The following is a 25,681-nucleotide window of genomic DNA, read 5'->3' on the forward strand; positions in this document are numbered from 1 at the left end:
AAAACGAAGGCTGGGTACTCACAGGATCCCGGGATGGATTGGGGAACGCCGGATCCATGGCTGGCCCAAATGGGTGGGCTCCCCACCACCCCGAGGCGCAGGAGCAGCTGGTGGAGAAGCCGGTCTAGCAGGCAAATGAGTTGGTCAGAGCCTGGAAAAGAGAGGAGAGGGAGGCCCTGAATGGATTTGAGGAGTGGAATATGGAACAGGAGCTGGGCCATATATGTTGCCTGGAGACAAGATGTTCTACACTCTGGAATGGAATTCTGCTCTAGAAATTACCTGTTTGCAACCGGCTGGGATGTGTATTTAGCAAAGAACAAAACCCCAAACCCTTCAAATTAATTATCCCTTAGTTTTTTTTACACAAAGGAAACAAATACTGTATGTTTTGGAGTATAAGACACACTATTTCTCCCGCTAAAAGAGGTTGAAAATTTGGTTGTGTCTTATACTCCAAATCTAGCCCCGCCCACACCCAACCTTTGGTCTCCGTGCGTCCTCTTCCTGGCTGCAGAGATTGCCACACCCAATGGCTTGCGTTTTTGGGCTCCGCGCCTCACAATTTCAGCCTCCGAATGCTCTGCTTGAGATCTATTCAAGGCTGCTGGGATCGCCAGAGCCCATCGCTGACGATACCCATCACATTTTCGGCCCCCGCACGACCCATTTTTGCCCCCTGACCATCATTCTGGCAGGAACGTGCTCTGGCGATCCCCTTGAACGGGTCTCAAACGGAGCATTTGGAGGCTGAAAACGCGAGGCCCGGAGCCCAAACTGGCAACCCGGAACGACTGCTGCCTTGTCTTGCCACTTCCCTGCTTCAATAACTGGTGCTCCCTGTGATGATCAGCTGGGCTTTAGAAGCTGCTTTTCAGCTCCAACGAGACTGAATCACGTGCGCTCGGTCCACAACCAGTGAAATAATGTGCCGAAGCTGACCAGGCTAAGAACGCTAGCCAGATGAGGTAGGTGTCTGCAATTATATTCCTTTTAGAATTTTGGCCTGCCACATTTTCTCTTATTTCATTATGCTGTTTCATGAGTATAGTTGATGGGAGGGGGGAATAGACAGGAGTAAATTGTGGAATGTATTGTTATCATTCTTTTCTAGAAGCCAAGGTCATCTTTTGTCTCTGCACTTTTACACCTGACCAGAAGCAGCTGGTTGGAGATGCCAGCGTGGAAGAAGAAGATTGGACCATGTGATGGATTGTGGGTGTGGGGGACAAGATCATGAACTTTTAACTGGGTGGAATTCTAATGTCATTTCCAGAATTGGATTAACACAGATGTGCTAAGATGTCTGCTTTATTAAATTGGAACTTTAAGGATCGTTTTGCCTTGGACTCTGATTTAATTCTACATGATACTTGGGAATGCTGACAGTAGGCAGTTTCCCCCCCACCCAATTTTCTTCTCCAAAAACTAAGGTGCGTCTTATACTCTGTAGCGTCTTATACTCTGTAAAATACGGTAATCTGTAATTTAAAATTGGCATTTGCTTGTTTTCTCTCTACTATTTCAGAGAAAACTTTGCTCACAGGGGTATCTGTTCCCCACCCATCACTATTTCAAAATCCCTCAGACAGTGAAGACGGAGTGTATTTTTTGTTTCTCCGCTGGGTTAAGATAGAACTATAATTTATAAGCATTTGCAAGTGTGACTTGCTTCTGAAGGAGATGGAGAAGAAAGAAGAAAATGTTTGGATGGAAGGGTGAGGGGAAGAATAGAAGCAAAAAAAAACCTGTGCTATCAGACGATATTTATTGGAGACAAGGTCCCCCTTATTCTCAGTAACAAAAAAAAATAATGAGAATATTGAGAGATAACCTGTGGGGTGTTATTATCTTAGCTGAGCCAAGGTGACTGGATGTTTTGATCCTTTTTTTTACTTCTAAAAATGAGGATTGAAGCCAATGAACCAACACTTTTGCATTTTTTTAAAGGTTTGCAAGTTGAGTTTTACAATACTGGTGCAAATTGTGGGCCACAATATTACCATCAAACCTTTATTTTTAAGTATGAAATGTTTACTTAAAAAAGAGAAGAGGCATTTTATAAACATGTTTAAGAGAGAGAGGAAGGGAAAGAGAAAGGAAGAGAAAGAAAAAAAGAGAACAAGAAAGGAAGAGAAACAAAGAGAGAGGGAGGGGGGAAGGAGGGGAAATTGATTCCTTGTCCATAACATCTTTGAAATGCAGAAAATGCTAATACAGATCATCCACAACTTACGCCGGTTGTTTAGTGACAGTTCAAAGTTATGACCTATTTTGTCAGAGCTACTTATGACCTAGATTCAAAGTTCTGGTAAGTTTCCCCCTCCCATGGTCACTGTCATGGGTCATTTGATCCCCTTTTGCGACCTTCGGACAAGCAAAGTCATCGGTGGGAAGCCACATTCACTTAACAACTGAGTTACCAACTGAATAGCGGCAGTGATTCACTTAACAGCGGCGGCAAGAAAGGTGGTAAAAATAGAGCAAAATTCACTTAACAAGTGTTTTGCTTAGCAATGGAATTTTTTTTTTTGGCTCAATTGTGTTTGTATGTCGAGAACGTAACTTTCCTATTATATTAGAAACATTTCCTCTCTGGCAACCCAGATATCTGCATAAGGAACTTCAAAAGTTCCGCCCACCAGGCTGGCTTTTCCCCTCACATAAATGTGAATAAGGAAACAACTCCTGTTGAATTCCTACCTGCTAAAGTTACATGAAAGTTATGGGAATCTTCCATTTTTTTAAATAAAGGGAGGGAGGGAGGGAGGGAGGGAGAATGTGGTAGAAGAAAGGTAGGGAGAGAAAGAGAAAGGAGAGAAAAAGAGAAAGAAAGAAAGAAAGAAAGAGAAGGGAGGAAGAGATTGGGAGAGAAAAAGAGAGAAAGAAAGAAAGGAAAGAAGGAAGGAAGGAGACTGCTTTATGAGTGGAAAAAAAACCCAATATCCTATAATATCACTCCAGACTTCCATAACTTTATTCAAACCTGCAGTTACTTTTACAAAACTTTGGAATTCAAGGAGAGACTGCCAAGCGTGATCATCTGGGAATGCAGCATTTCTCAATCTTGGCAACTTTTAGGATGTGTGGGTTTCAATTCTGAGAATCCCCCAGCGTTTAAATCCCAGCAATTCTGGGAGCTGAAGTCCACCTATCCTTAAAAGCTGCCATGATTGAGGAAAAACTAGGAATGCAACACTGCCCTAAAGGACTTTGCCATCTGGGGGCAAAAAAACAAACAACCCATTTTTAAGAATTCTCCGGCCCAATCCTAGCTGTAAATACTGTATGCATAACCTGTAGAATCGTAACTGACATAATTCCCCCCATCCACTTCCCGTGAAGTGCAGAGGCGCAAAGACAAAGGATGACCTTGGCTTTCTAGACAGAATTTTGTTTTGGCTACACATTAAGTAACTCCGTACAATCCCCCCTCCCATTTTCCCACTAATAGAAAAGGCATAGAAGGATAACAGAAAGTGTGGCAGGCCTAAAATCCACAAGAAAAGATGGCTGCAGGCCTGACACATAAACCTACTGATTCCAGCAACTTAGGAGCAAAATTACCGTCTACACTTCCTGGAAGATTTCACAAAAATTCTGGCCTAAACTTACCCACCCGCTGACCATCTCAGAAACACCTAGCTTTTCCAGCGGCTCAGCATGAGAAATCTAATTTGTACCTTTTCTTTCTTGTTTCCCCTTCTTTATCACACCTTTCCCTTCCCTTTTTCTCCTATCTTTTGCTTGCTGTATTTTTTTTGTGTGTGTATGTAATATCAAAGTTCCCCAATCTTTGTGGATTGGTGGCCCGGAGTGTGGGTGGTAAGGGGGTGGTTTCATGGGAGGGGCAGGCATGCATGTGCGTGAGCACCCATTGCTTGCACGAGTGGGGCCGCGAGCGCCTGCGACGCTCACACTAGTGGGGCCGCAAACAGAGGTGGTTATCAGCAGGTTCTGACCAGTTCTGGAGAACCGGTAGTGGAAATTTTGAGTAGTTCGGAGAACCAGTAAATACCGCCTCTGGCTGGCCTCGCCCCCATCTATTCTCTGCTTCCCGAGTCCCAGCTGATCAGGAGGAAATGGAGATTTTGCAGTAACCTTCTCCTGGTGTGGGGAGAGAATGGGGATTTTACAGTATCCTTGCCATGCCATGCCACGCCCACAGAAACGGTAGTAAGATTTTTTGAATCCCACTACTGGCCGCAAGCCTCCATGATGCGCATGTGGGGCTGTATGTGCATGCCTGGCGCACACCATGAGGCCCGATTATGAATAAGGCCACAAGACCGGTAGTGGGACACAGTCCACAGGTTGGGGACCCCTGTGTTAGATCATAAATTAATAAAATTGTGACAGAGAAATCTAATTTGTATCATGACCACAAGGACCTGCGGATCAGAACACTAATGGATGCTGAGATTAGAAGAACAGAATAAGGTGTTTCAAATACCTTCCTAAAACAAGTCCAGGAAGCCTCCAAAAACGCGGTTCTCAAATTTTCCTTCATCATGGACCCCCTTTTTGTGGCCACAGACCCCCAAGACTTAAGATTTAAACTGTAACATTTCTTCAAAAGCCTCCGTGGACCCCCTGCGATGACATGGTGGCCCATAGGGTTGAGAACCACTGTTCCAAAAGGTTGTTAAGCAGAAGGAATCAATCTGTTCGTTTCTGCATCTTTCACATAACCTTTTCCACAGAGGCACCGTGAAATTGTCAGCTGCCAATGCATGTTTAGTTTTCTCTCCTGGCAAGCCACCTTTCTTTCCTTGGAACTTTTTTTTGCTCTTTCCCAACTGGGAAAACAGCGCCTTAAGGCTTCCCAAGCCAAGCCACCTCCCACAGGAAGGCTACAAATGTGATCTTGAATAAAAGAGATTGCTATCGTTTGCAAGTTGCTGTATGAGCGTGTGGGAGTTTCTAAAAAGCTTATTTGCATTTCCAAGGGTGAACCCTTTACATTCTTCCTGCCACTAAGTCTCAAGACTGCTCATCCTTCTTTCTAAGGTAAGAATATAACAAGATAACTGTCATGGAACTCTGCCCTAGAGGTTATCAGCAACTGTATATTTACTCTGATGTTTTTTTCTCTTCACTCTGTGTTACCCAAGAAAGGTCTCTGTTGCTACTTAAGGGAAATTTACTGGAATGTCAGTGGGAAATTCATCGTTTCATCTCCTAACAAATTTAACCAAGGCAAAACAAACAACAACAACAAAACCCTGACAATATCTAGCAATAAACAACACATATTGGAAAGTATGCAACTCCCTTGGACTGCAAGGCGATCAAACCGGTTAGTGCTAGAGGAGATCAACCCTGGCTGCTCTTCAGAAGGCCAGATCCTGAAGGTGAAACTCAAATACTTTGGCCACCTAATGAGGGGGAAGGACTCCCTGGAGAAGACCCTAATGCTGGGAAAGATGGAGGGCAAAAGAAAAAGGGGTTGACAGAGAACGAGGTGGCTGGATGGAGTCCCAGAAGCAGTCGGCGTGAGCTTAAATAGACTCCGGAGGATGGTAGAGGACAGGAAGGCCTGGAGGAATGTTATCCATGGGGCCACGATGGGTCGGACGGGACTTTGCATCTAACAACAACAATTGGAAAATATAGCAAAAGATACTCATTTTTTACTTCAAAATGCCCTATTTTCCCCCCAGACCTCTGAAAGTACATGCTTTACATTCTACTGAGAAAGCAAACACAACAAATGGGTTTAAAAGATTTTCCAATGGGCAGCCACGGGGAACGCAAAAGTTGTTAACTTACAGGCTTATAAATATGGAGGTTTCACCATTGGTTTAAATCATGTAAATTGTGCAAAATTGACAAAAATGTGACACAGATTGTTGAAATCAGCCAACTGTAGTTCTTTGCACATAGTAAAGCTCCCTAGAGACAAGAAGCCTTTTTACATTCATATGTATTGGCTTAAAACTTGAAATGCAAAGAAGTGTCTTGTCCTATTTTCATGCTGCAAACACTCACAGCTATTCTATACTTTGCCAAAATTCCCAACTGCCAAATTTTAGGGTCTGGGAAAAGAATAAACACATAAAGAGCCTTGAGATCCAATCAGATTAGAAATATTCCCAACACTTCGGGGGGGGGGGGTCCTAACCAGAAGCCCCCCGCCCTGTTCAATTCTGGAGCGGACGAGAAGCCCGGTTCCCCCGCCAAAGAGTTTCCTTCTAGTGCGGCATCCTTTTTCCTCTACCTGTCCTAACCGAAAGCCCTATCAATTGTAGAGCTGACCAGCGACAGGGAGCCGCAGCAGAGGGATGAAAGTGCCACATGCGGCTCCAGAGCCATGGGTTGCTGACCCCTGCTTTTAGACTCTTATTCCATGTTAAGCTTACTGAAGAGTCCACTTCACTTCATTATCCAATTGAAAAACAAGAATGACATCAATATAACTTCACTTGCTCTGCAAAGATGACAGCTGAACCCTGCTTCTTGGGCATAAGCACAGCAGAATCAGGGCCATTTTACCCTGTTAAGATCTCAATTTCTCTGGAAATACATGACCATGGAGATTCTCAGTCATCCAAATCATAGTTGTTTCAAAGGTGCTTTTTTCAAAAGGCAACTGGACTATGGTTCCCCCCACCCCACCTTGACGTACAAATGTTTTTCTCCCCTCCCTTGAGGAAGTTTTATCAGGAAATAATTCATCTGGAAATAAGCTTCATTAAGCAAAACGTGCCCACTTTGAGCAAACCTCAACCCCCAAGCAAAAACCAGCCCAAGGAACAACAGTTTGATAAGGCAAGGGCATGCTGAACAACCATTTGTCTGAAATGGTCTAGGGCAGTGGTTCTTAACTTGTGGTTCGCGGATTTATTATTTATTTATTTATTAGGCTTATATACCGCTTCTTAGGGCTTTCAGCCCTAAGTGGTTTACAAATTTTTTAGCAAATTGAGTCAGCAACTTGCCTCCACAGTCCGGGTCCTCATGATCATGATCTCATCAAGGGGAGTGCAAAAGCTGGAACAAATGTTATGATTTAAATCATCTTTGGGGGTCTGGGCCACAAAAGGTATTTAAAAGTGTCCATTGAGAACCACTGGTCTTGGACAGTACTTTAGGCTTGGTGGACTTCAACTCCCAGAATTTCCCTGCCAGCATAGCACTCTTTCTTTCTATACATATATACATGTATATGTATAGAGCACTCTCTCCCTCTGTCATTATATACATATATATACATACATACATATATATATACACACATACATACACACAGACACACACACGTGTGTGTATATTATACAAATACACGTATCCAGCATATTAGTTCACACGTTTTTCCCCAATGCCATCACTCTGCTTAACAACTAATTCCCACAACACTGTCAATAATTTACTAAAAATGTGTTACTATTATTCTTCTCTTCCTTGTATCTTTCAATTTCTATTGTTTTTATTGTTTCTAGTACGATTTGATAGCTTATCAGTAACCTTGACTTTCACTAAGCGTTGTGCCTTTTTATTCTTGATGAATGTATTTTTATTCTCCTTATGTATACTGAGAGCTTATGCGCCAAAAACAAATTCCTTGTGTATCTTAGCATATTTGGCCAATAAAGAATTGTCTGTCTGTCTGTCTCCAGTATATTCGTCCACCATCCTAAAGATGCCACGGTTGAGAAACACTGGTCTAGGGTCTCCTGTTTCAGTAGGGGGTTGGATTAGAAGACCCCCAAGGCCCCTTCCAATGCTGTCACTCTGAATTTTCCTCCCATTTTAACGTCTCTCTCCAGTGGATTTCTACCCCATTTTCTCCCAACCCTCCCAGCCTCGAAAGTGCGGCGGCTTCTTCCTTATCCCATTGTTTCTCAACCTTTGCCCCCACCCAAAGATGGAGACTTCCAACTCCCAGAATCCCCCAGGCAGCTACACAGGTTGGAGGGAATTCAGGTTGGAAGTCTTTAGGGGGGTGGGGGGCAAAAAGGTTGAGAAACGCTGTCTTGGCCGATGCCCCCTTCCCTCCAAGCCTGACTAGGTGGCTCAGTGGCTAAGACGCTGCGTTTGTCCATCAGAAAGGTCGGCAGTTCGAATCCCTAGTCTAGTTCTCCTGCGTGAGCAGGGGGCTGGACTAGATGACCTCCAAAGTCCCTCCCAACTCTGTTACTGTTACCTACCTGGCCTTCCTCACTCCCGCCGTTTGTCCTGGCTTCCTCTCTCTCCCTTCGAGGCCTGCCTGGCCCCCAACTCGAGGCAACGAACCACCAAGCACACCTGTGGGTAGGAAAAGCAGCGCCGCATGGGTCAGGGAGCCCTCCGCGCCATGTTGCCCGTCCATAACTCCTCACCTACCTGCCACCACCTCCACCTCCAGCTGCGCCCCTCCCTCCCCCACCACTTCCGGGAAGAAAGGCAAGGCCGGAAAGGGACCCCAGACGGCCAGGCCACGCCCCTCGGGCCGAAGCCACGCCCCTTTCGCCCGCTGCGCCTCTCTCTCCTTTCGGAGCCCCCCTGGGGATTCTAACCCCCCCCTCCCGTGTGACGTCACCGCCGCTACCCGTTCGGCGCTTTGGTCGCCTCAGGCCTGGTTGTTTTGGTTTTCTTTCTCGTCCTCTCAGTCACTCACCGCCTCCCCCTCCCCTTTGGCCGCTAGACCCCCGGCGGGGTGTTGTTTTTTCCCAGGTCCGAAGCGCTTCGCCTCCCTTCCTCAGACGCGGCCGCGACGAGCAGGAGGAGCGGCGATTCTAAGATGGCGTCGGACGCTGCTTCCCTCCAGGAGCGTACCCCTCCCTTCTCCTTCGGCTCGCGAAGGGGGGGCGGCGGGCGGCGCAGCACGCCTGCGCGGGAGCGCCGCCGCCGCGGATTGGCTGAAAGGGGTGAGGGATGCAAAATGGAGCGTGTCAAAAAAAAAGGGGGTGGGTCCCGATGGGGAAAAAACCGCGCGACGATTGGGTGGTCTTCGTCGGGGGAGGCCTTCTGTGGTGACGGTCCCTCTGATTCGCTAAGGGGCTCAGAAAGGCGTATTGAGGTCGATTTTTTTCCCCTCCCCTTTACTTCCCTCGCACGCAAGACAACCAATGGTTGTGAAGCCAGGGGCGGGGTTTCGTAGTAGCCAATTGGGAAAAAATAATAAACCGTCGGGGCGGCTTATTGGCTGGATGAGCGGATAAACGCCAAAGTGTATTCAGTACAGCAAACACCATTGGTCTATAGCGGGGGACGAGAATGAAGCAAAAGCATTCTCCCCTCCGAGGCTTGCCCTGATTGGATAAAGCCCTTCACGTTACAAACAAAGCCTTGATTGGTGCTTTAGTCGCCGAGGCCGTAGGGGATGCCGCTTTCAGGGCAGGTCAGAGGCCGCGAAGCTCCTGGACCAAAGGGAGAAAAGGGGAGGAGCCACGCAGTTACCACGGCAACAGCGGCCTAGTGCTGAGCCCTGAGGAGTTGCTCGCCTCGCCCAGTTTCCCAGCAAAGAGGCAAAATAGGCGGCCTTTGTCCCGCCACTGGACGGTTTTCGTGGGCTACGACTTATTAAGCCTGGGAGCTGAGCCCAATTCCTGAGGCAGCCCGTTATTTGGCGAAAGGGAGGTGGCCGCCACCTCAGCTAATAATCCTGGTTCAAATTGGAAAGCCGGGACCCCTCACGTAGCCGGCCTTCAGACTTTTAGGGGTGATGAAAGTAAAAGCACCCCTTTGTTTGTGCCCAGAATACAGTTCAAGGACATCCTTCGCTTAATTCCAGGCCGGTTAACATCCTTGGCTGCCTCCATTTTGCACCCTTCTGGAATACTCTTCAAGGGAAGCCCCCACATGCAGCCCACTGTAGTAGTCAAGCTCTGAGGCAATTCCTGAAAGGACTCAAGATTGGAATTAGGGAAGTTTGTTAAAAGTCTCTTAGAGATTCTTAGTCATTCCAGGTTATCCCAAGGGTGCTTTTTCAGGAGGCAACTTGACTTTTCTTTTTGTCTTTGAAGACATTTCGCTTCTCCTCCAAGGGTTCCACCACAAAATTGCGGAGGACAAAATCACGCTCGACGAAAGCGCGCATTTGACGTCATCACAGCGCGACGAAAACATCGCGCTGTGATCGAAAAATGTAAAAATAAAGCGAAAACCTTACCGTAACCCCCCCAAACCTAACCCTAAACCTAACCCTGAACCTAACCCTTAACCTAACCCCAAACCTAACCCTAAACCTAACTCTAAACCTAACCCTTAACCTAACTCTAAACCTAACCCTAAACCTAACCCCAAACCTAACCCTAAACCTAACCCTTAACCTAACCCCAAACCTAACCCTAAACCTAACCCTTAACCTAACTCTAAACCTAACCCTAAACCTAACCCTTAACCTAACCCCAAACCTAACCCTAAACCTAACCCTTAACCTAACCCTTAACCTAACCCCAAACCTAACCCTAAACCTAACTCTAAACCTAACCGTTAACGTAACGCTAAACCTAACCCTAAACCTAATCCTAAACCTAAACCTAACCCTTAACCTAACCCTTAACCTAACCCTAAACCTAACCCTTAACCTAACCCTAAACCTAACTCCAAACCTAAACCTAAACCTAACTCTAAACCTAACCGTTAACGTAACGCTAAACCTAACCCTAAACCTAACCCTTAACCTAACCCTAAACCTAACCCTTAACCTAACCCTAAACCTAACCCTAAACCTAACCCCAAACCTAACCCTAAATCTAACCCTAAACCTAACCGTTAACGTAACGCTAAACCTAACGCTAACCCTTAACCTAACCCTAAACCTAACGCTAACGCTCTAAACCTAACCCTAACCCTTAACCTAACCCTAAACCTAAACCTAAACCTAACCCTTACCTTTATGTGAATCGGCTTGCTTTAATTTTAATTTTATTTCAATTTTTTAATTTTTTTCGTCGCGCTGTGATGACGTCACATGCACGCTTTCGTCGAGCGCGATTTTGTCCTCCGCGCTTTTGACGGGTCACGTCCTCCAAGAAGCTTCTTCAGCTCTCCCCACCATCCAGTCAGAGCTGAAGTGTTGTAACATAAGTGTAGGCATGCATAGCTATGCTGGAACACGTATACAACAGCAGTAATCATTTACCATAAGACCAGAGGTCACAACCTCTTAACTCTAAGCACTAAGTAGGTCAGAGGTCACGACTGGTTAACTCTCAGCATTAACTAGGGATCAAAAGTTTGCATGCTGACTTTGCAATATCAACTAGGGGTCAGAAGTTTGCATGCTGGTAAAAGATTTATTTGCTGACTATGGGCATTCTCTAGGTTCAGAGGTCTACATGGAAGTAAATGAGTTTACCATATACCATAGACTTGTACAACCATGATTGGTCCACATAGACCATGTGACTCCACCCTTCCTTTGTGTATGCTCAATAAAAGAGTCATCCAGACTATGCTCTGGGTCGTCTCATCCCGGAGAAAGACCTGTGTCCGAGTCTTCCTTCATCATTGGCCTCATGGGCGACCCGCGGAGAAATCGCACTGAAGAAACTTCTTGGATGAGAAGCGAAATGTCTTCAAAAGAAAACAACAAAAAAGGCCAGCTGCCTCCTGAAAAAAGCACCTTTGGGAAAACCGTGACTCTGGATGACTGAGAATCTCTACAAATTCTTAGCTATACAAATTGGGATGAACACCCTTTTGAATGGTGTGGGAGGGAGCAGGAATGGATTTCCAGAGAGGTGGGAAATGGTGGACTACAGGAACCAGGAGCACCATTCAGGTGACCTTGAGGACACAGATAAACCTCCAAGTGCTTCAACGACCCTCTAAAAGGCTGCAAATGACCAGCTGTCTGCAAGGAATAGAAATCCTTCCATTCCCCCACTATCCCGTCAGAGCTGCAGAAGCTTCTTGGATGAGAAGAAAAATGTCTTCAAAGAAAAAAAAAATCCAATTGTCTCCTGAAAAAGCACCTTTGGGACAACCGTGACTGTGGATGACTTGAGAATCTCTACAAATGTTTAGCCTTACAATTTGGGATGAATTGAATTGGGATGAATCCTTTGAATGATGTGGGAGTAGGAATGGATTTCCAAAAGAAAAAATTGCAGGCTACAAGAACCAGGAGCACTTGCTCAGGTGACCCTGACGACACAGATAAACCTTCAAGTGCTTCAACGACCCTTTTAGATACAATACAATACAATAGCAGAGTTGGAAGGGACCTTGGAGGTCTTCTAGTCCAACCCCCTGCCTAGGCAGGAAACCCTATACCGTTCCAGACAAATGGCTACCCAACATCTTCTTAAAGACTTCCAGTGTTGGAGCATTCACAACTTCTGGAGGCAACTTCTGTTCCACTGATTAATTGTTCTCACTGTCAGGAAATTTCTCCTCAGTTCTAAGTTGCTTCTCTCCTTGATTAGTTTCCACCCATTGCTTCTTGTTCTGCCCTCAGGTGCCTTGGAGAATAGTTTGACTCCCTCTTCTTTGTGGCAACCCCTGAGATCTTGGAACACTGCTATCATGTCTCCCCTAGTCCTTCTTTTCATTAAACTAGACATACCCAGTTTCTGCAACCGTTCCTCATATGTTTTAGCCTCCAGCCCCCTAATCATCTCTGTTGCTCTTCTCTGCACTCTTTCTAGAGTCTCCACATCTTTTCTACATCGTGGCGACCAAAACTGAATGCAGTATTCCAAGTGTGGCCTTGCCAAGGGATGAATGGCTAGTTGTCTGCAAGGAATATAAATCCTTCCATTCCCCACTATTGTGTCAGAGCTGAAGAAGCTTCTTGGATGAGAAGGAAAATGTCTTCAAGGAAAAAGAAAGTCCAGTTGTCTCCCAAAAAAGCATCTTTGGGACAACCGTGACCTGGTTGACATAGAATCTCCATATATGTTTAGCTACACAATTTGTGTTGAACACCCTTTTGAATGGTGTGGGAGCAGGAATGGATTTCCAGAAGAAAAAAATTGCAGGCTACAGGAACCAGAGCACCACTCAGGTGACTCTGAAGACACAGATAAACCTCCAAGAGTTTCAACGACCTTCTAAAAGGCTGAAAATGACCAGCTGTCTGCAAGGAATATCAGTCCTTCCATTTCCCCACTATCGTGTCAGAGCTGAAGAAGCTTCTTGGATGAGAAGCAAAACGTCTTAAAAAGAAAAAACAAGAAAGTTCAGTTGCCTCCTGAAAAAAGCACCTTTGGGACAACCTGGATGACCGAGAATCTCCAAATTTTTAACCATAGAATTTGGGATAAACACTCTTTCCAATGATTTGGGAGCAGGAATGGATTTCCAGAAGAAAAAGATTGCAGACTCCAGCGAGTCAGGTGATCCTGAGGACACAGATAAACTTCCAAGGGCTTCAATGACCCTCTAAAAGGCTGCAAATGACCAGCTGTCTGCAAGGAATAGAAATCCTTCCATTTTCCATTATCCTATCAGAGCTGAAGAAGCTTCCTGGATGAAAAGCGAAACGTCTTCAAAAGAAAAAACAAGAAAGTCCAGTTGCCTCCTGAAAGTTTGTTAAATTTTCACCATTGGTTCACCAGATTGTCATTTCTTTCTATAAATAAATAAAAAAGCAGTCTTGGGATAAAAGACAAAGTACTTGGGAGAGAGCCTTTTTAAATATATTTAGTCCAAACTCTAAGAATGACGTGCTTAACAACAAAAAAGATTCTCGGTCTGTGCATTTCCCTCAGCTTGATCATACCCAAAAATAATATCAATTCACAGCCTTCCAAATTCTTATTCTTCAAGGTCATCCGGTGCTTCATCCAAACCAGACAAAAAGCCATCAAAATATAATTTTAAATCTGGTTTGATTTTATTGCTCATTAGTAACCTATGACTATCACTAAGTGATATATCTTATGATTCTTGATGAATGTATTTTTTTCCCTTTTTTGCACACTGAGAGCATATGCACCAAAGACAAATTCCTTGTATGTCCAATCACACTTTGCCAATAAAGCTATTCTATTCCTATTTCTATTCCTATTTCAATTCTAATTCTTATTATCTGGTAGGTAGGCCAAATACTCCTCTCTCTTTTTCATCCCGTAACTTACAAAAGACTCAGTTTGGAATTCAGAAAGTTTCAGGGGTGAAATCTACTGGTTTGGGCCAGTTCGCCCGAATCAGTAGTAAAAATGCTACCGGTTCACCCAAACCAGTAGTAAACAAATGCTTTAAAGAGTTTTTTAAAAGTTCTATCATGCGACACGGCTGATTGTAGCACAGCTGATCGCAGAACTTCTTTTTTAGCATTTTTACTACCGGTTCAGCCAAAATGCTAAAAGAAAGTCTTTAAAAAAGGTTCAGATGATCAGCTGTGCCAATCAGCTGTGCTGTGATCATCGTATCCTTTTTGTGTGTGAAGTCCTCCTGCTTTTGCATTGTGTCAATTATGTCGTTTTTGTGTTATTTTTGTGTAAAAAATAAGCTCTCTGTGACTCTGAAGTTCCTGCTTGTTGCAGGAGCCATTTTGTGTGATGTTCAGCTGCTTTTGCAGTGTGTGAGTCCGTTGTGTAGCTTTTATGTTATTTTTGTGTAAAGTGTGATAGTTGGTTTTTGAGTTGTAACTGTGAGGTTCCTGCTTGTTGCCCGCCCAGTCACATGACCACCAAGCCATGCCCACCCGGCCACATGACCACCAAGCCACGTCCACAGAACTAGCAGGGAAACTCTTTGCATTTCACCACCGGAATGTTTGTTAAAGGAATTGCTGACAACAGAAAATTGCAGTTGTGATGAGTGTGACAAATGGTGGGGCACAACTCCCTAGCAACAGGAAAATGACACGTCGGAAGGACACGCTAGAAGGATGCATAGATATAGCCTACATCCTAAGGGACGTATAGATATATAAACTTTGGTAACCTCTAAGCTTATTAAAATAGTAAAAGACGCGTCTCTTTTGAGAAAGCTTGTTAACCTAAACCTGTGATGCATGAAGGAGAGTAAAGTAGAAGACTCCAATGAAAAGAAACGTGTTCGGAGGAATCAATATGTGACTGTTAGGACGTTAATTTCCTTAATCATAACTCTATCAAATTTGTGCTTGCGTCTTGTTTGAAGTCTTTAGCTGCCGAGAGACCCTTTTCCTGGAACACCCCAATAAAAGAAGCTGGAAAAGTCATTCTTCATGTCTTGCATTGGCTTTGGTGCCAGACTGCGAGCCATTTTGGATACAACATACTGGCAGGATATACATGTAGTCAACTTAACAGCAGTTCATTTAGTGACTGTTCAAAGTTACGACATCACTGGAAAAAGTGACTTGCGATTGCTTTTCAGAGTTACGACACATTGCAGCATCTTCATGTGACCAAGCTTCAGATGCTTGGCAATTGGCTCGTATTTATGACGGTTGCAGGATCCTGGGCTCACCTTTTGTGACCTTTCGACGAGCGGAGTCAGTGGAGTAGCTAGATTCATTTAACAACCAGGTCAATGACTTATCAACTGCAGGGATTCACTTAAGAACTGTGGCATAAAGTGGGACAAAACTCACTGAACAAATGTTTCACTTCACCACAGAAATGTTGAGCTCAATTTTGGTTGTAAACCGAGGAGTACCTGTATGCATTCCACTGAATGTGGGGGGGCTCTACCGAATAGGCCTATCCTGTATGGATAGTCCTTGACCACAGTTGGGACTGGGGCTTAGGTTGCTAAGTAATGCAGTCATCGAGTTGCAATTGTCAAATATATTTTTCGGAGTATAAGATGCATCTAGCTTTTCGGGAGGAAAATAAGGGAAAAATTCTGCTTCTGCCTCCCAGCAATTTGCCTCCCTGCAACGAACAGTATAGACAATATACATTGTAGTGTAACATTTCAGACTAAAGGTTACACCTATCCTCCGCGAGCTGCACTGGCTACCTATTAGTCTCCGAATCCGCTTCAAGGTGCTGGTCGCTACCTATAAAGCCCTACATGGCATCGGACCTGGGTACCTGAGAGACCGCCTGCTGCCAATTACCTCTCTCAGACCAATTAGATCGCACAGGTTGGGTCTCCTCCGGATTCCATCTGCCAGCCAATGTCGGCTGGCAACTCCCAGGGGGAGGGCCTTCTCTGTTGCAGCTCCAGCCCTCTGGAACGAGCTCCCTGTTGAGATCCGGATCCTTACTACCCTCCCGGCCTTCCGCAAAGCCACCAAGTCCTGGCTGCTCCAGCAGGCTGGGGGGAGCTGAGAAGCATCTACCTCCATAGAAATTGTAAATGTTGGTTTTGTTTTTAATATGTTGTCTTTGTCTCGTTCCCCCCCTTTCCCTTGTCTTTTGTGAGCCGCCCGGAGTCCTCCGGGAGTGGGTGGCATACAAGACAAATAAATAAATAAACTGGTATAGATGCTGTTAAAATTGATGTGGCTTTCTGGAAGTCTAGTTATTCTCCGCTATTTAAAAGAAGATACCATAGCACTGGGCCTCTTCTGATCAAACATTTATTTTAAAAAGCTGCTTCATTTTGTTAAGCTGTCTAGAACAATAATAAAGCAGTCTCTAAGTCTATTTTGAACATTCTATAGGAATTTATAGTTATTACTTACCTTCTTGCAGCAAGCAGCCTGATTAGCAGAAGAAAAAATCTGCTTCTGCCTACCAGCCTCATGGAGCAAACAGCAAGTTTCAGTTTAAGCGCCTCCTAATGATCAGCTGTTTCAGGCTGCAGGGATTGCTATAGCCTATTGCAGCCTCCGCAAGCCTCATTTTCCCCATTTGTCAATTGCAGAGGCCAAAGGGTGGGGGCCGGTGGGTAGGCCTTGTGCCCTTGTGACCTCTAGACTGGAATACTGCAATGTGCTCTACATGGGGCTGCCCTTGAAGAGTATTCGGCAACTTCAGCTTGTCCAGAATGCAGCCGCGTGAGCGATCGTGGGTGCGCCTCGGTTCACCCACGTAACACCTATCCTCCGCGAGCTGCACTGGCTGCCTGTTGATCTCCGGGTACGCTTCAAGGTGCTAGTTGTCACCTACAAAGCCCTTCATGGTATTGGATCTGGGTACTTGAGAGACCGCCTACTGCCAATTACCTCCACTAGACCAATTAGATCCCACAGACTAGGCCTCCTCCGAATTCCATCAGCCGGCCAGTGTCGACTGGCGACTACCCGGAGGAGGGCCTTCTCTGTGGCTGCTCCGACCCTCTGGAACGAACTCCCCGTGGAGATTCGTACCCTCACCACCCTCCAGGCCTTCCGCAAAGCCCTTAAAACCTGGCTGTTCCGACAGGCCTGGGGCTAAAGAACTGTTGCCCCCGTCTCGAATTGGTATGACTGCTGTGTGTTTTTAATTATGTATTGTTTTGTGTTGTTTTTAATTTTTTTGTTTGTATCCCCCTTCCCTGGTTGAGTTGTGAGCCGCCCTGAGTCCCCTTAGGGAAAAGGGCGGCATACAAATAAATTGAAATGAAATGAAATGAAAATGAAAAAAGGAGGCTGGGGCTACATTCAATGTGTAAGATGCACCCAAATTTTCACCCTCTTTTAGGGGGAAAGGGTGCGTCTTATACTCCGAAAAATACGGTGCATACTGCTTTGCCAAGTGCCCAAATTTTGATCCCATGACCACCACGAGGACCCAGCAACAGTCATAAGTGTGAGGACCATTCATCGTTTTTTTCATCACCATCGTAACTTAGAACAGTGGGTAAAACACATGGTACTAAGTGAAGGACTACCTATACGGAAGAGTTTAATAAAGACACCCAAATGGATTTCTGGGAACCGCAGCATCCGTCAGAGAATTTGTACAATTTTCTTTTTCTTTTGAAAAGAAAACGCTTTTCCGAGTCCTTATTTGTCTGGGGGAACAGCGACCGAGACACATTTCAGCAATTTTATTGAAATTTCACTGACCGAAAAACATGATCGAGGCAGGTGGAAGCAGCAAAAGCCAAAGACTTTGCCCCCACCCGCACCCAGCAAATGTTGAAGATCTTGTGACTCTGCGTAGAAAAACCAAGTCTCTTCTCTTGTCCGAGGGCAACGCGGAAGAAACTTCCTCGCGTCTCGGGGACGGAGCGTCGGGGGGGAACCGAGGGAACTCCTGCTCACAGTCCAATGGTGTAGGAACGTCCCGTGGGATTGTGGATGACCGAACACATCGGGGAAACCACAGCCCACTCGTACCACACTTTCTTAGAGTTGCTGCAACGCCAGAAGGCCACTCGGATCTTCTCGCCCGCCTGCACGCTCATGGGTTGCTGGGGAAGTGTGGGGAGCGAAATGGGACACCATTAATAGGAACAGAATCATTCTGGGCCAAAGAAATATTAACTCCCCCCACAAAGTCAGTCCTGCCAGCATGTTTCCGTACAGGAGTAGAGATGTCGTAGGAACACAGATATGTTTAAATTATCTGCTGAACACCTAATTCTCAGTGCTGTCTAATGTCTATGTATATTTATCCACATAGTATTATTATTTATTGTTCTTATTATCTTTTTTACTAGACCATTATTGGTGATATTATGTTATTATTACGTGCTGGATACCTGTGCTCTACTACGAAACCTATGTGATTGAGTTTGATAAATCGACTTTGCTTGAAAATTAATGAGTAGTTACAATCACTCTCCTCTCCCCTTCTCTCCTTCAGGCTTGCCCCACAGCGGCCTCTCCTATCTTATCCCCTTCTCTCCCTCAATCTAAATCCTTAGCATCAGAGCGTTTTTCAGATGGGGAGGGAGAGTAGAATGTCTAAACTCCCAGCCCGCAGGCTGGATGAGTCACATGCTGGCCACACCCAAGTGGCAGTTGGAACAGAATTCTTTTCAGGTGGGGAGGGGGAGTAGAACGTCTAACTCAGTGATGGCGAATCTTTTCCGGCTCACGTGCCAAAAGCGGGAGGAGTTCAGGGGGGGTCGTGGGCGGGCATGCCACCCATAATGCTATGCGCACAACACCAGCGCACATGTGTGCATGACCAGCAACCCCCCCCCCCATTTTTGGCATGCTTTTTTCACCCTCCCCAGCCTCCAGAGGCTTTATAGGAGCCTCAGGAGGGCGTAAACAGCCTCCCCTGCCCCCTCGGAGGCCCTCCAGAGGCTTCAGGAGCTTCCCTGAAGCCTCCAGAGCGCAAAAAACTGGCCCTACAGGCAAACTGGAAGTTCGGGAACGGATTTCCGGTTTGCTTGTAGGGCCAATTTTAGCCCTACGGAGCCTTCAGGGGTCTTCAGGAGGCTCCGGAGGGCAAAAAATGACCTCAAAAGAAGGCCAGCTGGCCAGCACGTGCATGTGCGCTGGCCAGCTGACAGGGCAACACCTCGTGTGCCCTGACAAATGGCTCTGCGTGCCACCTGTGGCACGGGTGCCATAGGTTCGCCATCACGGGTCTAACTCCTTAGCATCAGAGCATGTTAATATGAAATACTAATCTGATGGTCATTTTGAACACTCCGTTCTTACTGAGTACCTAGAAGCCAAGAGGCACATACATATAAAGTCACAACCCCTAGTATGCCCAAATATTCGAATCCCAGTAAGGGTATGGCTAGCTGATGAGAGCTAAATAGCTTGAAATAGATCTATACTAGTCTCCCTTTATTTATTTATCAGCACAAATACAACAAATGTAACAAAAAGGCAACAGTAAAAATATTGGGTTTCTGTCTGGATGGTCTCTTGTGAAGAGTCGAAGGACAGAGAATGGAAGTAGTGATCTTCCTCCCATATTTGGGCATACCGGGGGTTGTAAATCTCTCTCTCTCTCTATATATATATATGTTTAATGAATAAGAGATGAATATATATGTATGTATGTATGTATGTATGTATGTATGTATGTATGTATGTGTGTATATATATATATATATATATATATATATATATATATATATATATATATATATATATATATATATATATATATATATATATATATATATATATAGCAGTAGACTTATATACCGCTTCATAGGCCTTTCAGGCCTCTCTAAGCGGTTTACAGAGAGTCAGCATATTGCCCCCAACAATCTGGGTCCTCATTTTACCCACCTCGGAAGGATGGAAGGCTGAGTCAACCCTGAGCCGGTGAGATTTGAACCGCTGACCTGCTGATCTAGCAGTAGCCTGCAGTGCTGCATTTAACCACTGCGCCACCTTGGCTCTTTTGATATATATAATCATCTCTTATTCATTAAACATGAAACTCAAGTCAACTGAACATTTAAAAATGTATCACAAATATTGACTGGCACTGATGTTTGATACGGGTTGCTGCCAGCATTATTATCTCTTTTATTCATTAAACGTGAAAGTCAACTGGACATTCAAAAATGCATCACAAATATCATTGGCTGGCGCTGATAGTTGATACGGGTTGCTGCCAGCGTCCTAGGTATCAACCAAGTACCTTCTTAAAATATAAGAGGTTCCGAGTAGCACAGTTTTTTTGCAGTTCCGCTGGAGTTATTGCAGGAAGCTGCAATTTCTTGATGTGTTTTGTAAAATTCTTGGACATGGTACCTAGTGCCCCCGATTATTATTGTTATTATCTCTTTTATTCATTAAACATTAACTCGGTCAACTGAACAATCCTCAAATACTTCCATGTTCTGATGGAGGGAAGTTTTTGTTTTTAAACCAAGACTTACCTTAATGGGGAAAAAAATAGGGAACCATGAAAACATGCCAGGCGAATGAGTCTCAGGCCGAATACCTATAAAGATGAACGAGGAGGAGGGGGGGGGACGAAGAGAATTATTATTATCATTATTGCATTCAGCAGCATCAAAGCAAACTATAATGAGGGGTTTAAGAGAAGAGATTTTTCTCCCATGGGCCCCTTTGGAATATTTTCCAGCCGCTCCCAAGTTTCTGGCCTTCGGGATAGGCCTTAAATTCTGGCTTTGACAATTAGTGTGGCCCTAATGGAAACGCATCAGGCAGGGAGTTTGTTGGTGCAGTGTCAGAGAAGGCACACACGCACACAAAATCACACACACACACTACACGAGCCTGTGGTTTTTAGTCTGTATTTTTTTTTGTGTCGTTTAATAACCCGATAATCCCTTGCGGGGGTGGAGTTGGGGCAACTGAATGGAGCTAAGTGTTTACTGGCCGGATGCCGTACCCGTCGCCAAAGCGGAGTTTTGTTCAGCAGATATATCTTCTCAATGTGCCCAGAGAGAAATATCTGCCTCTACTGTTCTGACCTCCCTTCCGTCCGATGAGTCACGCCGACGCAAGCTTACTGTTAGCCACGCTTTATTCACAGTAATTACTCACAGACAAGACATTGGCAGCAACCCAGACTCCCATAGATAAGAGATACACACAAGAGCTTCTCCAGCTTAGTATAACGGTTGTGTCCTGCAAAAGGTCTCCTCCCAAAGTCTCTTCTTATGTACTCTCTTGGGAGGAGCCAAATCACAACCACCTGGGTCTGATTATCTCCTATGAGTTTTTCTCCATAATTGCTGTCTTTGCTTCTCCGCCCTTCTCTGCTTGGCGTCAGGGACAAACTCCCTTTGATCTTCGCCACTGCTCCAGTGCCTGACGTCAGGGACAAACTCCCTTTGACTTTCACCACTGATCCATGCCTAAGGCACCTCCTGGTGGCCAACCAGCCTCTCTGGTCCCTGCTCGGAGTCTGAACCCTGCCCAGCGTCCTCCACATCTTCCAGAGCCGACTCATAGGGTCCCTCGCTATCGGAGCCCATCGGCAGCTCCAACGGCTCCTGATGGGCCACAACACTCCATCTAGGATCCAACTCACAGCCTCCTGATTGTCGGGCGAGAGCTCTACTTCTAGGCCACCGTAATCCTAACCCTAACCGTACCACCTGTTTTTTTCAGCCTGTATTGAATCCCTCTAATTTTAAGAGTTATATGTTTCTGCTTTTATTATACTGTAAACCACCAAGAGTCACTTTTAGGCGTCTAAATTTAATAAATAAAGAAGGAGAAAGGCGCACTCTGAGGCTTCCCTCCACCTACTGAGTGTGATGTCCCCGTAGAGCGTGGTCTCAAAGTAGCCGGCGAAGCCGTGAAGCACCGTATTCACGTCCACCTGGAATTCCAGGGTTTGGTAACGGTTGTTGTCCTTGAGAGGGTCTGCGGGAGAGAAAAGACGACACCAAAGCTAAGAGCCCCGAAGCATGAAAGAAAACAAGGATAAAAATATCCACGTTGGACAGCCGTCGGTCTGAAGTGGTGTAGGGTTTCCTGCCTAAGCAGAGGGTTGGACTAGAAGACCTCCAAGGTCCCTTCCGACACTGTGATTCTAGATCCAAGCCCCAAATCCGGCTGTTTTGAACAGAATGGGAGATGGCTTGCTGTGGGTGGGTTAACCCAGGTTTTCCAATATTGTTCTGACTAACCCAGGCTTCCTTAGAAGGTTCCACCACAAATGCGCGAACGACAAAAGCGCGCCTGACTAAACCACAGTGACAAAACCGCGCCGACAAAACCACGCCAACGAATGAGCGCTGAAGCGCGCCAACAACAGCGCGCGACAGAAGCGCGCTGTAACCCTAACCCTAAACCAAACCCTAACCCTAAACCTTAAATCGCGCTTCTGTTGGCGCGCTTTTGTCGGTACGCTGTTGTCGGTGCGCTTTTGACATAGCAGTTTTAGCGCCGCGGTTTTGTCGGCGCGCTTTTGACTTTCGCGCATTTGTCGGGTCACGCCTTAGAAAGCGTGAAGCAGAGTCTTGGTCCCGACAAAACCGCTTTTATTTACATGTCAATTCCTTTCATTCACAGTCAGCAAGTAAGCATCCTTTCAAAGGAATGTTCATCCACACGCACCTTATCTCGCTCGGAGAGCTGCCAAATAACTAGTTTCCCAAAAACCTGGCAAAGTCACAAACAGGGTTTCCTACTCTTGAAGCAACCGAAGGAATAAATTGTTTCCTGCAAAAACCCACTCCCCGTTTGCTCCTCTTTCGTTTCCTCTGTGAGGGGCCAATCACCTCCAAGGTGTGGCTTTCTCCTTAAGTCGACCCTGCTTTCTTAGTTGTTCTTGCCTTTTGGCAGCTCTACGCATGCGCACACTGGGAACGGGCTCCAGCTGTTCCTCCGCCTCACTGCTGTCTAATTCCCTCTTTGCCTCCAACAGAGAGCCCTCGTCTGAGCTTTCCTCAGCCGCCAGGACTGGCTCATGTTCCTCCCCAACCTCCTCACTGTCCAATTCTGCTGCCAGTTCTGAGGCTGCCGGCAGGCCACAATAAGTACATTTTTTAATGGGGAAAAAAAGGCAGATAAGATGTCTTATCTGGACAACTAACAATCTAGTTTAGCTTCCTTTCCGTATCACCAAATGGGGTATTTTTTACCTCCCCCAAATGTTGGAAATGCGAATCAATACACGGAACATATTACCATTTATGGTGGACCTGTGAGGAGGCCAAATTTTTTTGGAAAAGGATCAAAAATTGGCTGGAAGCAATAACAGGGGTTAAAATAGAATGGAAACCTGAAGTTTTTTTTAATTAGGAATAATGTCTGCAAAATACAAAAAAGAAATCCAGTATTTAATACTACATATAATTACGGCGGCAAGGATTGCCTTTGCCCAGAAATGGAAAAACAAATTAACTCCAAGCGAAGATGAAATAATAAGAAAGATTATGGATTGTGCTGAAATGGACTAACTAATGAAATCCAGGGGAAAGAAGAATCGGAATTCCACCAGATATGGGATAAATGGTATATAGGTGGATGGAGGAAAGAAACAAGAATCAGTGAAGGAATATAACAAAACTCAAAAAATAATAGTTATGAGTAAAATAAGAGGGTTAAAAATGGTGAAATCCAAATGAAATACAATAGAAGGGGAAATAATATAAGGTGAGCGGTATTGATTGATAATTGCTATTAAAAAGAACAGGAAGCTCCTGTTCGTATTGCATTGTGTAAATGTGGTTTTGTGTGTGTGAAAAAGAAAAAAAGAAAAAAAACAAATGGGGTATTTTGCTGTCCAAAATTTGTTCCTACCTGGATTGGGGTGTTTGAAGGAGAAGCAGGCTTTCGGAGGCGCCAGCTGGTGGAAGTTGTGAAGACGAACAACATAGGGCATTTCAAATTGAGCCTGGAAAAGGGGGGGGGAACCAAAATAAAACAGAATATTAGATATAAAAATGCCAAGTTTGGTCTCTGGTGCTCTCTGAGCGTGGCCGTTTTTTTTTTTTTTTGCAGATGTTTCACGACCCATCTAGGGAACATCATCAGTGCTATACCCAATTATTTTTTTATAGGAAAATCCCGATGTTTCTTGCTTTCCGAGAATCAAATTAAAAAGTTTGATTACACGTATGTAATCAAAAAACATGAGATCCTTCATTGTTTTAAGCCCGTGATGCCACAGGTAACAAGCAGAGCCCTCTCAGCGGGCATACGAGCTGTCGCCCCAGCTTAGCTACACTGCACATCTGCGCCCGCCTCCCAACTGGCCAGCTGGTTTTCAGGTCTCTATACTGTGCATGCATGGTGGTGGGGCAGGGCGCATGTGGAAGTCACATGCGCAAGCGTGGGGATCATGTGTGCATGTGCAGGGCAGTGGGGAGTCACATGTGTATGTGCGCTGCCACGCACACAGGCGCAGGGGGCCCGCGTGGGGTCGTGCACGTGGAGCGGGGGAGTTAAGCGTGCATGCGTGAAACGAGGCACATGTGGAGGGGTCGCGCGCAGGAGGGGGTCGCACGCACATTGCATTATAGATTGCATTGCGTTACAGAAAGTGCATGCGGTTTTGGCATGCGACGACAAAAAGGTTAGCCATCCCTGTTTGAAGCAAACATTGTTTTAACTCAAAGAACTTGATGATGTGTATATATACACACAGTATTTGACATTAAATAATTGTGCTGTCCCAACAGTATATAGCTATTGTGTAGGAATTAAGAACTGTCTCCTTTAAGAAACTACCTCATGGGAAATGTAGCCACCTTACGGGAAATGTAGGCAGAAATGCCTTGTGGGAAATGTAGTTCCATAACATGGGACCACATCTGTGTTCCCTGATTGGGCAGCGGGGTATTCTGCCCGGGAAAAGTGATTTATTACTGGGCACCCTCTGAATCGCCCTTGGTTAACTGGAAAGCAGCCACCGCATCTCCCCTCATCATCTCCGCTCATCAAGGGAAATAGGAAACCACAGACTTTTTACACTCCATGATGGACCAGATCATGGAAAGTCAGAAGTATCTTAACACTGAACTATAAGTTTTGCTATTAAGGATGCCTGATAATAAAACTTGGTCTAAAAGAACGTCCTAAGCTTGGAGTTTTGCTGCCTGCCCCAGGCACATCTACACTGCTGGGGCAGAACAATAATTGTAGGCATTTGAACCTTTTGTTGTTGCCGGGAAAAGCTCTATTTTCTTTTTTCTTTTTTCCCCAAGAGACACAAGATTTCTACTTTTTCCTCTACTCATTTCTTTTCTTTTTTCTTTTTGCAAAGAAAACTTTTAGGAGGACGGAGAGAACACAGGATACCTCACCTCCGGATCGCGATCCTTCTCACGACAGGCCCGAACTTCGTTGTAGAGCTTTGAGGACGAGATAGGACCCAAGAAGGAGGTGTAGTGGTGGGGGATGCTCACCCCTCCCTCTGTGCAAGAGGACAAATCAAAGAAACATCCGTCACTCACAATTATTAACGGAACTTTGAAACTGCCTATTCAGCTCACCAACATGTCGTGCCCTCCGTCAGCTTGAATCTGAGGACGACGAGCACGAGCTGGGACCAATGGAGGTAGAGGTGGGTGGCCTTGCTGGCTTCGGAGG

At 45.4% G+C, this 25,681-nt stretch overlaps 2 protein-coding genes across 2 annotated transcripts in view; both read right to left on the reverse strand.

The window, feature by feature from the left end:
• Nucleotides 1-8,777, reverse strand: part of RBM23 (RNA binding motif protein 23) — a 34,897-nt gene extending 26,120 nt beyond the window's left edge. Inside the window, exons 1-3 of the mRNA XM_087714217.1 lie at nucleotides 8,600-8,777; nucleotides 8,151-8,247; nucleotides 23-151 (exon numbers count right to left, since the gene is read on the reverse strand). Of these exons, the coding sequence (XP_087570343.1) occupies nucleotides 23-58 (36 nt within the window). The 5' untranslated portion in view covers nucleotides 59-151; nucleotides 8,151-8,247; nucleotides 8,600-8,777. The remainder of the gene's footprint in view (nucleotides 1-22; nucleotides 152-8,150; nucleotides 8,248-8,599) is intronic.
• An 8,995-nt stretch (nucleotides 8,778-17,772) lies between these two features.
• Nucleotides 17,773-25,681, reverse strand: part of PRMT5 (protein arginine methyltransferase 5) — a 40,086-nt gene continuing 32,177 nt past the window's right edge. The window contains exons 13-17 of the mRNA XM_087714218.1: nucleotides 25,396-25,505; nucleotides 23,891-23,984; nucleotides 21,890-22,006; nucleotides 20,545-20,609; nucleotides 17,773-18,153 (exon numbers count right to left, since the gene is read on the reverse strand). Coding sequence (XP_087570344.1) covers nucleotides 18,001-18,153; nucleotides 20,545-20,609; nucleotides 21,890-22,006; nucleotides 23,891-23,984; nucleotides 25,396-25,505 — 539 coding nt within the window. The 3' untranslated portion in view covers nucleotides 17,773-18,000. The remainder of the gene's footprint in view (nucleotides 18,154-20,544; nucleotides 20,610-21,889; nucleotides 22,007-23,890; nucleotides 23,985-25,395; nucleotides 25,506-25,681) is intronic.

Source organism: Thamnophis sirtalis, unplaced genomic scaffold, assembly GCF_051295495.1.
Source record: "Thamnophis sirtalis isolate CommonGarterSnake01/CBP01778 unplaced genomic scaffold, rThaSir2_p1.2 scaffold_4, whole genome shotgun sequence".
Taxonomy (NCBI): domain Eukaryota; kingdom Metazoa; phylum Chordata; class Lepidosauria; order Squamata; family Natricidae; genus Thamnophis; species Thamnophis sirtalis.